General features: G+C 37.8%; 1 protein-coding gene across 1 annotated transcript; it reads left to right on the top strand.

Moving 5' to 3' along the window:
- The first annotated feature begins 1,786 nt into the window (after positions 1 to 1,786).
- Positions 1,787 to 8,711, top strand: LOC141335400 (arrestin domain-containing protein 3-like). Its single transcript, XM_073840849.1, has 7 exons — positions 1,787 to 2,247; positions 2,338 to 2,379; positions 2,521 to 2,581; positions 3,675 to 3,822; positions 4,252 to 4,348; positions 4,775 to 5,031; positions 6,454 to 8,711. Exons 1-7 carry the CDS (start codon positions 1,986 to 1,988, stop codon positions 6,787 to 6,789), a joined length of 1,203 nt encoding a protein of 400 aa, XP_073696950.1. The 5' UTR covers positions 1,787 to 1,985; the 3' UTR covers positions 6,790 to 8,711.
- The last annotated feature ends 3,662 nt before the right edge of the window (positions 8,712 to 12,373 follow it).

Below are 12,373 nucleotides of genomic sequence, written 5' to 3'. Positions count from 1 at the left end.
GCACTATAATAAAAAAAAACTTTTTCGTTTCTCTTTGCACCCTCCAGCTGTTGTTGAATTTTTCTTTCTTGCCAAATATCAATATTAGAGCAAATGTTTCATCCACAGACCAAAGTGTCTCAGCCATTTGTATTTATATTTACCGTATCTGTTTACTGCGCTCCCGCTTTGCCATAGAGAAACTGGTAGCCAGGCAACAGAGTGGCGAAGCCATGCAAACGCATTTTATCAGCCCGGTTCAGCACGGTTGTCTAACCGTGCCGAGAATTCCGGGCCGAGAACGGTTTGTAATCGTTCCGTGCCGTACCAGGCTCAGGTGGAAACACAACTGGAACTGTACCCGACCGTTCTAAGAACGGTTCGGCACGATGGTGGAAAAGCGGCTATAGTAATCACTGAAAATTAGAAAAGCCACAGTCCTGCACAGCCGTTGGTCTGCGAACCTACAGTATGGTGAATGACGTCAAGTGGACCGTTCCAATATGGCGGACGCATCTACGTGCTTGGAGCGGTCCAATGCGGTATCTATGTATATATATCTATGGATAGGAATACCAGTAGATTTTGACCTTGTGGGGACATTTCTCAGGTCCCCATGAGGAAACAGGCTTATAAATCATGCACAATGAGTTTTTTTGATGAAGTAAAAGTATGCACAATCTCCTGTGAGGGCTAGGTTTAGGTGTAGGGTAGGTGTAGGGCGATAGAAAATACGGTTTGTACAGTATAAAAACCATTACGCCTATGGAATGTCCCCATAAAACATGTAAACCCAACATGTGTGTGTGTGTGTGTGTGTGTGTGTGTGTGTGTGTGTGTGTGTGTGTGTGTGTGTGTGTGTGTGTGTGTGTGTGTGTGTGTAAACTTTTTTTTATAAATGCACCTATTATTTTCTCTTGTGGACTATATGTTAATGCTTTTAATGTGAAACATCTAATTCATTTCGGATGATCCCTCTTATTTTGGTAAAATAATTTTAATTTTGTAGATTCTGCGAGGTGTGTGTAAACTTTTGACTTTGATTTAACTGTATTTTATGGAACCTAGATAGTCTTACCTTCTCATTTGAGTTAACGTTAAGTTTCAAAATAGTTAGGGAAAAACTACTGAATCATATTGTTATATTATTACTTTTATGGGGTATACCTCAACTTTAAGCACAGCTAAAACCCATACAAACTTTCCGTTTCAATTGAAAGAATGTGAACACAGAAAATAACTATTTGATAAGCATGTCTGTAAATGGAGACCTCTGTTGACAGAAAGCAGAAATGGCACTCAAATGCAGTCAGTAACAACCTAACAAGGTGGTAAGCGATCTAGTAGGCCTAAATCTCTATTAGACCCAAATTCACATGCTCAAGGCACAACTACGGATAAAGTTTTTAATGACAAAATCATTTTAAACAAGGAAAATAATGCAAAAAGGACACAAATGCAAAATTATTCCTGACTAAATGAAACAACTAAATGTCCAAAAAAGCACAAATGGCACCATCTAGTGGTCACAGTTCAAGCTCAACCAGAGTGTGTGTACAGCTCATAAGAGGGTCTTCTTGGTAACATTGAAAGAATGCAACACTGTTTGATAGTTGAATAATTGGCACTGACTATTTATTATAAAGGTAACTAATTGTATTAATAATAATAATAATAATAATAATAATAATAACATCAACAATTTGTAAACACAATTTGAAGAGTGCAGAGCGAAAATTAACTTGTTGCTTTTTTATTTTGGAAAAACCCCGGAAGTGATGTCGTCGACTCGTCGCAAGGTTGACCATGCAACAGCAATCTCAGGATCGCAGGATAAACTATTGGAGTAAACTGAGCATTACTAAACCCTGTGGAATAACCGATGTTACGCCACCTTCAGCGATTGCTAAACAGTTATAGGAAGCGTCACGCCCTTAAGGTGTGTTTTATTTCTATGCGAGAGGAGCTGTGCTGTATTTGACTTGTTTCCGGACATAGAAACTAAAATGTCAAGATCCATCAAAGAGCTCAGTGTTCACTACGACCCGATTAATGAAAGCAATACTTTTACTAGTGGGGATATTGTGGAGGGACGAGTTGTTTTGGAAGTAACCAAAGAAATAAAGGTGGACAGTTTTTTTGTGAAGCTGACAGGGGACGCCCATGTGAGCTGGACTGAAGGCTCAGGTGATGATGAAAGTAGCTATAGCGACCATGAGAGATACTTCAAACTAAAGCAATACTTCATTCAAGAGAGCTCGAAGAAAGGTGAGGCTGTACGAAATAGAAAACCTTAAATATATAAAAGTATCAAATTATTATTCGAAATCGTGTAATATATATATGTTTCGTCTACAGGAGAAAGTGAAAAGAATACAACTCTTGTAAATGGAGAGACTTGTAAGTAAAGTTAAATAAATGTACATACATTTTTTTATAATTTACATAAAACCTGAAAAGATTGTTTGTTGATTATAAACGAAATATGCTTGTTGAAAAACTTTATTTTAACCCATATCAACATGCCTTATTGTTCATCAGATGGACCAGTGATAAAGCCAGGAAGTCATGTTTTTCCATTCAGATTTCAGCTGCCTCAACAGTGAGTGATACTACTGATGGGCCTTTCAAAATACATTTTCAATTGTTGTTTCTTAATGTGTAAATATTTGCACAGTGAAATAATATTCATCACGTGTCATTCACAGCCCATGAACACAATATACACATCAGTCATATTAAAGGGATGGTTCGGAGTAGAATTGACTTCATTGCTATGCACTCCGAAGCCCATGTAAATACCCCATCCGAAGTTTTTTTTTTTACCTTAGTCAAACATTTATGGAGATATTAGAGTTTTTCGAATAGCTTGTTACAGGAGTGAATGGTACATGTGATGTATCTCGTAAATTGCACCACTAAACGTGCAAGTAATCTTACCAAACTTGTACAGTAGTGTAAATAGGTTATGTACTCACAAAACGCTGCGTCGGAACATTTGTAAGTCCACCATGAGTGTTTTAAAAACACGTTTTAGCCGATCCCTACTAGTCTCAAAAACTACAAATGGCGACACGTGACGTCACTTCCCTGGTTTGAAAAAAGCACGTAAAAGTCCTCCTACAAGTTGACATGCAGACAGATGTAGTAGGGGGACTTTTACGTGCTTTTTTCAAACCAGGGAAGTGACGTCGACTTGTAGTTTTTGAGACTAGTAGTTCTCGGGTAAAACGTGTTTTTAAAACACTCATGATGGACTTACAAATGTTCTGATGCAGCGTTTTGTGAGTTCATAACCTATTTACACTACTGTACAAGTTTGGTAAGATTACTTGCACGTTTAGTGGTGCAATTTACGAGATACATCACATGTACCATTCACTCCTGTAACAAGCAATTCGAAAAACTCTATTTCCATAAATGTTCGACTAAGGTAAAAAAAACTTCGGATGGGGTATTTAGATGGGCTTCGGAGTGCATACCAATGAAGTCAATTCTACTCCGAACCATCCCTTTAATGGCTTATTCTAGAATATTAGCTTGAATTATATTATACTAAAACAAAACAAAAAACATTTGTGAAGTATATACGCAGGTACGTTAACTATTATTCATGATAAATAAATCAATGTTTGTGAGTTATGATACATATATTATGCTTATCAAAAGCTAAAGAATTTTCTTTTTTTTTTCAGAAATATGCCTCCATCTTTTAAAGGACTTCATGGCTGGGTTAAATATGTCTTGACAGTAAAGCTTAGCAGGCCTTGGAAGTCAACATCTGCTGCATCTACGGAATTATCCTTTGTGATAAGAAATGATGGGACCAGTGATCACTTACTGGTATGAATTACAAAACCATGTTTGACTCTTTAGCAATCAACTACTGATAGACATAAACAGCGCTATTAAAACAGCTAAGGGGCATTGTTAATGTTTATTCATAAAACAAACACCCAGCTCAATTGTTGTTATTAGTAACAAATATAAGAAATATTATTCATTCGCCAAGCAATGTAAGAAACGTAAAGCAAGCAAACAACACACAGATGCAGTGGCACATTAATAGGTCACAGGTATGTGTTTCTAGAGTAATTTATAACAGCTTTTAACACAGCTCAAACATCATAATCAAAGACTGGATCTATCAATTTTAATAAACTGTCAAAACTCAAGCAATGTGATTTAAACCATTTGTTTGTGATTTAGAGGTTTAAGGAAATCTAATGTGATTTTAGTTTGCTCATTTCTGTATGCTGTTTTGTCATCTAGCAACCACAATCTGGCACACAAGACAAGAAGATTAAACTTTTTGGATCAGGAAAAATGTCAATGAATGTAACGACAGACAAAACTGGCTATATGCAAGGTGAGGATTTCACATAGCTCTCAAGCGCCTCAGTCAAAGCTGCCTAAACTGAAGACACTAGCCTGCAATGTCAATTGTCTGGTTTCCATCAACATATTTTTTATGCACAGTTTGAGATATTGGATACGTTTTCATAATTAAAATTTCCTAAATTAAGAGTAAACCGGATGAATCTGCATTAAAAAAGTCATAGGACTAAATTTGCTTAGACAAGAAAATAACAGCAGAGCTTTGTATAATATCTCAAAACTCTAGTCATTCTGAAGTGAAAGATGGACATTAAAATTATTCAGCTTAAATTTCTCCAGACATTATTACTGTGTTCGTTTAAACATGCTTGATGGAAATCTGGCTGAAGTCAGCTTTTTTGGTGGTTGTTTTTGTGATGTATGTTGTTTTCACAACAAAAAAATTTCATTTTTGCAGGTGAAACGATCAGAGTTTTTGTCGACGTTGACAACTCTTCATCTCGTGACGTCAAGCTAAAGTACAGCCTCAAGCAGCAACAGACGTTCATTGCTGGCAGTAGCACTAACAGAGGATACAAGGATATAGTCAAAGAGACTAGAGATTGCGTCCCATCTAAAGAAAAGTCAAAATTCATAGTGGACATGATAGTCCCACGTGATCTGACTGTCACCATTGAAAACTGCAGAATTATAAAAGTGCAGTATGAACTCAAGGTGCTATTTTGTTTTCTTCTTCTTTAAACATTGCCATATCTAATTCAATAGTTCACCCATGTCATTTAAAGGTCCCATATTGTACACTTTTCTGGAGGTTTATTTTAGTTGTTGATGTCCTTAAGAATATATATTTGCGGTATAAGTGCCAAAATACATCTCAATATATTTTTACAGCTCCTTTTTTAGGAGCTCTGTCAAAAACAGATTAATACATATAATTAATATTCATGAGCCTCTCCTCTGATTGGCCTGTTGTTTTCTGAGTGACGCACAGCCAGGCCAACCACAGGTAACTACGGTCATGTATGCTGTAAGCGAGCTCAGAGCAATAGAGAGAGCCTAGCTTGTTGATACTCAACAGGATATTTCAGAATGATCATTAATGTTTTTTCTTTTTCAAACACCGAATGCAGTAAGCTACATAACTGTTGCTTTAGTAGAGCCCCTTTCACAATGCGCGCTGATTCTGGAAAATTACGGGAACGAGCGCTGTGTGAACATAAGCCAGAACCATAAAGGCAGTGTTGTAGTGATGATGCACGTTATCATGCGACTCTTCACGACGAAAAAATACGTGCAAAGTGGAATGAAGCAGCGATCAGACAGAGCCAGCTCCTCACTATCAGCGCTGAAGCACCGTTTGTTCAGGTTAGTTTCAGTTTAGTGAAACGTACGCGTCGCATTACATCTCACGTCCAAACGTCACATGTCTTTATGGGTGGTGTGTAAAGCACGCACAGATTCCGGAAAACAACTGTGAATGAACCAAATTAAACAACTCCGGAACAAATCATGGGACAGATTATCCGTGTATTTACCGGAATTGCTGAGTGAAAGAGGCTGAAGTTGACTGCCACTGGTCTCTTATATTAACGTTGTTCGGAAGCCTGTGCAATGATGTAGTTTCCTGACATCCATGGACTGAACAGCGTTTTCTCGACTTGTTTTCGTGTTGTTGTTGCTCAACAATGGAATGGATGCGTTGTTGTCTGGGTTTGACAAAAGGAGGGTGGGACGGTGGGTGGTGACTGAAGGCGGTGACTGAGTAGATCGGACGTCACATCTTTACGGAAGTCACAGCGTCTCGTGAAAAGAAACAGCTACTTTAAGCAGGCTGTGTGCAGTTTACTGTGGATTGACTGCTTTGAAACTCATATGGTAGTTACATAGCCCCTAGACCTCAGTTATCATGAAAAAAGCCAGGAAATTTCGATTTTGACAATATGGGACCTTTAAAACCTGAATGATTTTTATTCGTCTGCAGAATAAAAAAGAAGATATTTTGAAAAGTGGCTCAATGTGTGGATAAAAACAGTTGAAACTTCTTTTTGAACTTCAGAATAGTCTATAACAACATTAGTCTTACAGCTTAACAAGACTTTTTACCAAAATGTAAAGCAAAACATGGTTCTCTTTCAGGTCTATCTAGATGTGTCTTTTGCATCAGATCCAGAAGTCAGATTTCCTGTGGTTATTCTTTCTCCACCTGAACAACAGTGCCCTCCCTGGCAAGGCCCACCTGGAGGATTCCAGCCATATCCACCACCTCAGCCAAACCTGGTGCCTTACCCTGGTGAACTACCTCCTCCACCTGCAGGACTTTACCCAAATCTGTTTGTCCCTGCAGTGCTGCCCCATCCAGGGGTCTATCCAAATCCAGATGCCTTCCAGCCTGGTTTTCATCCAGGTCCTTCTGCACCAGTTTATGATCCCAATCAAGGCACTAAAGAGTCCTCTCCCAATGTGCCTTATTAGTCTCTTTCACCAGCTTTATGCTGTGTCAATGAGAACTTCATGGTTTTATCTGCATGCCTTATATCTGCAAGCTCAGTGCCTATTATTGTGCCTTTCTTCTTTCATTCCACAAGTAATGCATAGACTTTAAGGTGCAGTGTGTAGATTTTTGCGGCATCTAGTGGTGAGGCTATGAATTGCAACCAACGGTCCACCGCTAGCCGCGCAGGATTAAGATGTCATCGTTTTAGACATAAAAGAATAATGAGGTTTCTTTTAAAACGTAAATTAGGGAATTATATTTACTTAATCATTCAATAAAAAGATGTTATTGTGAATATTACTGTTACTTGTTCATCATGGTGTCAGTGTTTTTCACAAAGAACAACAGTGATGAAACGCGATCTGTAGAGCAGTTTGTCCTTTCAGGGCTAGAAACATAATGGTGACTTCCATGTGATGGGACCCGTGGTGTATGTAGATATAAACTGATAATTTTACGGTAATAAAAACATAATGGTTCATTAAGTAAGGTATTTATACACCCCTGAAAATATAGTTATGTATATTATATTTCATTTCTGTCTAGAGATCATCTTAAATATTACACACTGCACCTTTTATATAGCCCCATCCATTTTCAGCACATGAGCTATGGTCCTTTCTATGCAAAATTCGGAATTAATCAATATGTACGTGAGCAGTGGCTATAATTTCAGTTAGTTAGCCTGAACTTAGCCATGTTTGCTCTTCTGCCATTTGCGATTAGTTCATTTTGATCACATTATATGTTATATATTTGTAGATAATGATCGCAGGATAGATTGGAAGGTTTAGGGGTTTTCGACGACAGTGCTATAAATGAGTATGTGCTTTACTCAAAGTCCTTTCAAGACAAGTCATGTCACTCGGCGGCCATCTTTGAAACGCCTCTCGGGCATCAAAGTGCAGCTCCTATCTCTTTGAATGGGGAAACATCAAATTCTCCAAAACTGTTCGCCAAACTTACGATTAAATTTCATATTTGAAATCTCCAAAGAAATCCAACAAGAACTGCCTCATAAATATAGTTCCTTGTGCTTGAATAGCGTTAAAAAACGCTTATTTTTCCGGCTAGGTGAGCCAGTGCGCATGCGCAGTACTGAACGCACGTCTTAGAGCGCCGGCTGTTTCTATAGCAACCGGGACTTCTAACGGCAGATGCAGTGACGCGCTGACTTTCACTAAAGAAGGCGGAGCTTCGCGGCCATGATGACCGTTTCATTGTTCCCCATTCAAAACTACACAAGTGACATGTCTTTGGTATTCTATAGTCTTTGCTTTAATATGAGTTCAAATGATTGTAAAAAATGACTCTACCTCTGACAAGTGTTTGTTGTTACATAAGTAATGAATAAATGATTTACGGTTTCTGTTGTTTTTGTTTTTCACAAGTTTGTGTTTCTCCATGCATTAACTCTGACTGTTCTCAGACGCAACATAAAATGGGATTGGCAGCATACGGATTGGTCGAATGCGCTCTGATCTACTTTAGATTTTTTCCCGTATAATAGGCTTTATGCCGAACGTCACATGACCAACCCCGGAAAACAGGTCTCATTGCTTCCGCTTGTCGGAGAACGTGTTAATAGCCGTAATAAATAATGGCGATATCGACGGACTTTTAAGGTAATCAGTTAAACAAGCCAGCTGTTTATTGTGGACGTTTCATTCGATATTTATATATAAATGTTAGTGAAAAGAATAAAAATTTAAAACTTTTATATATCAATCCACATATGTGATGGACATTGGTTATGATCATTTTTAGTGTCTACTTTGAATGAATCTTGAGTAAATCATGTTCATATTTAAAGAGGGATATGCAAAACGCGTGAACCGGAAGCAACGAGACCTGTTTAGCAGAAAACGGAAGCCTGTTGGGCATGAAGCCTATTGAGCTCTTTGACGGGGGCAGCCGTGGCCTTACGGGGGCAGCCGTGGCCTAATGGTTAGAGAGTCGGACTTGTAACCCAAAGGTTGCAGGTTCGAGTCCCAGGTCCGGCAGGGATTGTAGGTGGGGGGAGTGAATGTACAGCACTCTCTCCACCCTCAATACCACGACTGAGGTGAGTCCCTTGAGCAAGGCACCGAACCCCCAACTGCTCCCTGGGCGCCGCAGCAATGGCTGCCCACTGCTCTGGGTGTGTGTTCACGGTGTGTGTGTTCACTACTGTGTGTGTGCACACTTGGATGGGTTAAATGCTGAGCACAAATTCCTAGTATGGGTCACCATACTTGGCCTCACGTCACTTCCTTTCCTTCCTTTCCTTTCCTTTTTTAATACTTTTTGCGGGTTGTTTTTAATGTCCACGGGTTGATGCAACCCTAATAATGTGATATTTAGCACATGGAATGCAAATTTGATTAGGATAACCCTGTCAATGTATTTTATCTGCCGGAACACAATTTTACTGAAAGACTGATTGGGCTAGTTTTGAGTAGGAATTGAGCGGGAAAACCTGGCAACCCTGGTTTTCTTTTCTTCAGTTTGTATTTATACTACATGAAGCTACTGTTATGGATTTATGAATAAATCCCTTGTTTTAAAATCAATACGGTCTACTGACATTTATGACATCTGTTTCAAACGTTACTAAGCTTAGAAGTTACAGAAGTTCAAACACAACATTGTAAAGATGACTACGTGCTTGTTTCTAAGGTGCAAAAGGTCTGTAAGCAGCACTTCTTGATAGTAAAAAATTACCCTTTATCTTTAACCACTCCTACTGAAACATTTTGCTGATAGTACTGTGGGTGTATTGATAATATTCTTTTAGAACATATTTCGGCTTTTTCTTAGTACTGTACTTTTGCACTTTTGACCTCCATCCATGATGAAATGGTCTATAAACTGTATCTATTACAGCAAAAATATTGTATGTGTATCTTTACTGTGGAGTTATAATTATTTCATAAGATGTTTCACTGTATTTAGTTATATGAAGAGCAGTGAGTGATTATCTTTTATTTATTTTTTGATTAACATTAATGACATAGACAAAAGCAGATAAATAGGGCAGCTGCATCGTTAAATCCTAATGCACAAATCCAGCATACACTCTTAAAAATAAAGGTGCTTCATGATCCCATAGAAGAACCATTAACATCTGAAGAACTTCTCTGTCTCACAAAAGGTTCTTGTAAGAAATAAAAATGTAAGAAAGAAATGGCTCTTTAAAGAACCTTTGACTAAATGGTTATTTGTGGAACCAAAAATGGTTCTTCTACACTGTAAAAAGTTCACCAGATTCAACTAAAAAACCCTGAGTTCAACAGCTGCCTTAAGTATTTAAGTTAAATCAGCTTAAAACTATACGTCAATTTAATTTATTACAATCAAAATTAGTTGATTTAACTTGTGAGTTTAAAGGACTTAAAACTGGTGAAAACTTTTTACAGTGTATGGCATCGGAACGAAGAAGCTTTTAAGAGTGTATGCATCCCAAATCTTTAAAATCACTTAAGACATAACTGTGTTAATGGAAATAATGGCCAAAATGAGGATTTTGACAGACAGCTTTCTGTGCATGCGCTTTCGTTGTGTATCAGTTCAGTCTGCAAATTATGTTTCGCGGCTTACTCTTAATAGCGCTTTTTTCACTCTATTGCTTCAGTAACTTTAGGCAGTTCTTTACTACTCTGATATCTTTTACTCTACTCGTTAAGTGTTCTGAGGGGAATTGGCATTTTGTAACTCACTATGATACAAAACCGTGCTTAGAAAATAATTAAATGTAAGCAATATAATTTACCTTCCACCAGCAAAACCATGACTATATTGTTTACATCAGGTTTCACAATCAACATACACATATAAGCCACAGCACACAAACCAATGACAGGTGAAGTTTGATTGGCCAACCTTCACAAGATATGAGAGGTGGGCATGTTAGATTTTTTTTATTTGAGCTCTGACCTGAAAGATCAGTGCTGTCCAAGCAAGTAAAGGAACTTAAAATTCAAAGGCATTAACTTCTTCTTGAGAGCAGAAAGAACTAGCTTGTAGTTGTCTGTGCACATTTATTCTAGTGAAAAGAAGTCAGAATCCATCAAAGAGATCATTCTTCATTATGACCTGATTAATGAAAGTGTTACGTTTACTAGTGGGGATATTGTGGAGGGGCGAGTTGTTTTGGAAGTGGCCAAAGAAATAAAGCTGACGGGGTCGCAAATGAGAGATACTTTAAACTGAAGCAATATTTCATTTAATACAACTTGAAAAAAGGTTACATTGCACAAAAAATACATAAATATCTAAAAAACAAAATAACACATTTATTATAGAAATATAATAATACACATAGATGTGTGCATTCATAAACAAGCCTTGCAAAATAAATGCTATTAGTAACTCAAAGTCAAAATTGTAGTAATTCTTCAGAAAAATCCTCCAGCTCCTGCACATTCTTTGGTCTTTCAGCATCTTCTGCATATTTGAACCATTTCCGTAATTGTACTACCCTGGAAATCCAGAATTTGAATTGTCTCTGCAAGACACTCTGGCATCGAGCAATGATGCACGTTACTGCATTACGTAAGCAGTTCTGGGAACCAATCAAATCGGTGTATCTGATGTAGGCGGGCCAGAGGCGAGCTAAGCTGATGACGACAGCGCTGCGACGTCCGGAATCATTTAGTAAACATTGAAAGATGGCTACAGATGAACACCAGTTGTTTGAAACGGCTTTGGCCGCTACAATGAACGAGTTAGACTTGGCTTTTCATATAAAAGAGGAACAAAAAACCGCGCTCGAATAGTTCCTTTGCAAGAAGGACGTTTTTGCTGTTTTGCCGACTGAATACGACAAGAGTTTAATCTATCAGTTAGCTCCGCTGGTAGCTCTGGATATGTCACACCGTGTATTGTTGTGATTGGTCGTGGCGTTATCCAATTGCGTGCAGTGAGTTTCAAATGCATGCTTGGTGCCGCCCCTCGAGTTAGGCCCTTTTCATTGCTCGATGCCAGACCCTTAATCTTAATAGATTAGGGTCTGGATTTTTCCAGGCTATAATTGTACGACTTTGCGATACATCTTTTCACACTGAGGAAAATTGAAGGACTATAAATACTGTAACTATTACAAAAAATGAAAACATTCTGATGCTCAAGAAAGCAACACAATGCATTAAACTTTTTGAATTGGATGATTATGTTAGGTTTTACTTTTTTTGTCTTCTGGGAAACATCTAAGTATTTATGTAGCTTCTGAAGTGAAATACTACATTTTAAAAAATGATCTGTAAACAAAAAATGTACACCCCCTGGCTCTTAATGTGTTGTGTTTCCTTCTTAAGCATCAGTAAATGTTTTCACCTATACTTAGCTACTGTTCTCAGTGTGAAAAGATAGATCACAAAATAGAAAATGTAAAATATATAAAAGCTTACAAGCTTAAAAAAGAGAAGTTTGTTTGCAACAAAGAAACTGTGTGATAAAAAATGGGAAGTATTAATAACTGACTACTTTTATTTCTTGCTGTAACATCAACAGGACAGCGTGAAAAGTATACAACTCTTGTAAATGAACAGGCCTTTAAGTAAATGGGTTTCATATATACAGTGC

This window comes from Garra rufa, chromosome 5, assembly GCF_049309525.1.
Source record: "Garra rufa chromosome 5, GarRuf1.0, whole genome shotgun sequence".
In the NCBI taxonomy this organism is placed as follows: domain Eukaryota; kingdom Metazoa; phylum Chordata; class Actinopteri; order Cypriniformes; family Cyprinidae; genus Garra; species Garra rufa.
Note: the sequence above shows the minus strand (reverse complement) of the source record. Positions and strands in the feature narration are given on the sequence as shown.

Excerpts from the sequence above, each read along its gene's own strand:
- LOC141335400 (XM_073840849.1), top strand. The coding sequence starts at position 1,986 with ATGTCAAGATCCATCAAAGAGCTCAGTGTTCACTACGACCCGATTAAT. Across the intron at positions 2,380-2,520 it reads TCTTGTAAATGGAGAGACTT|ATGGACCAGTGATAAAGCCA; the intron begins GTAAGTAAAGTT and ends ATTGTTCATCAG. Across the intron at positions 5,032-6,453 it reads AAGTGCAGTATGAACTCAAG|GTCTATCTAGATGTGTCTTT; the intron begins GTGCTATTTTGT and ends GTTCTCTTTCAG.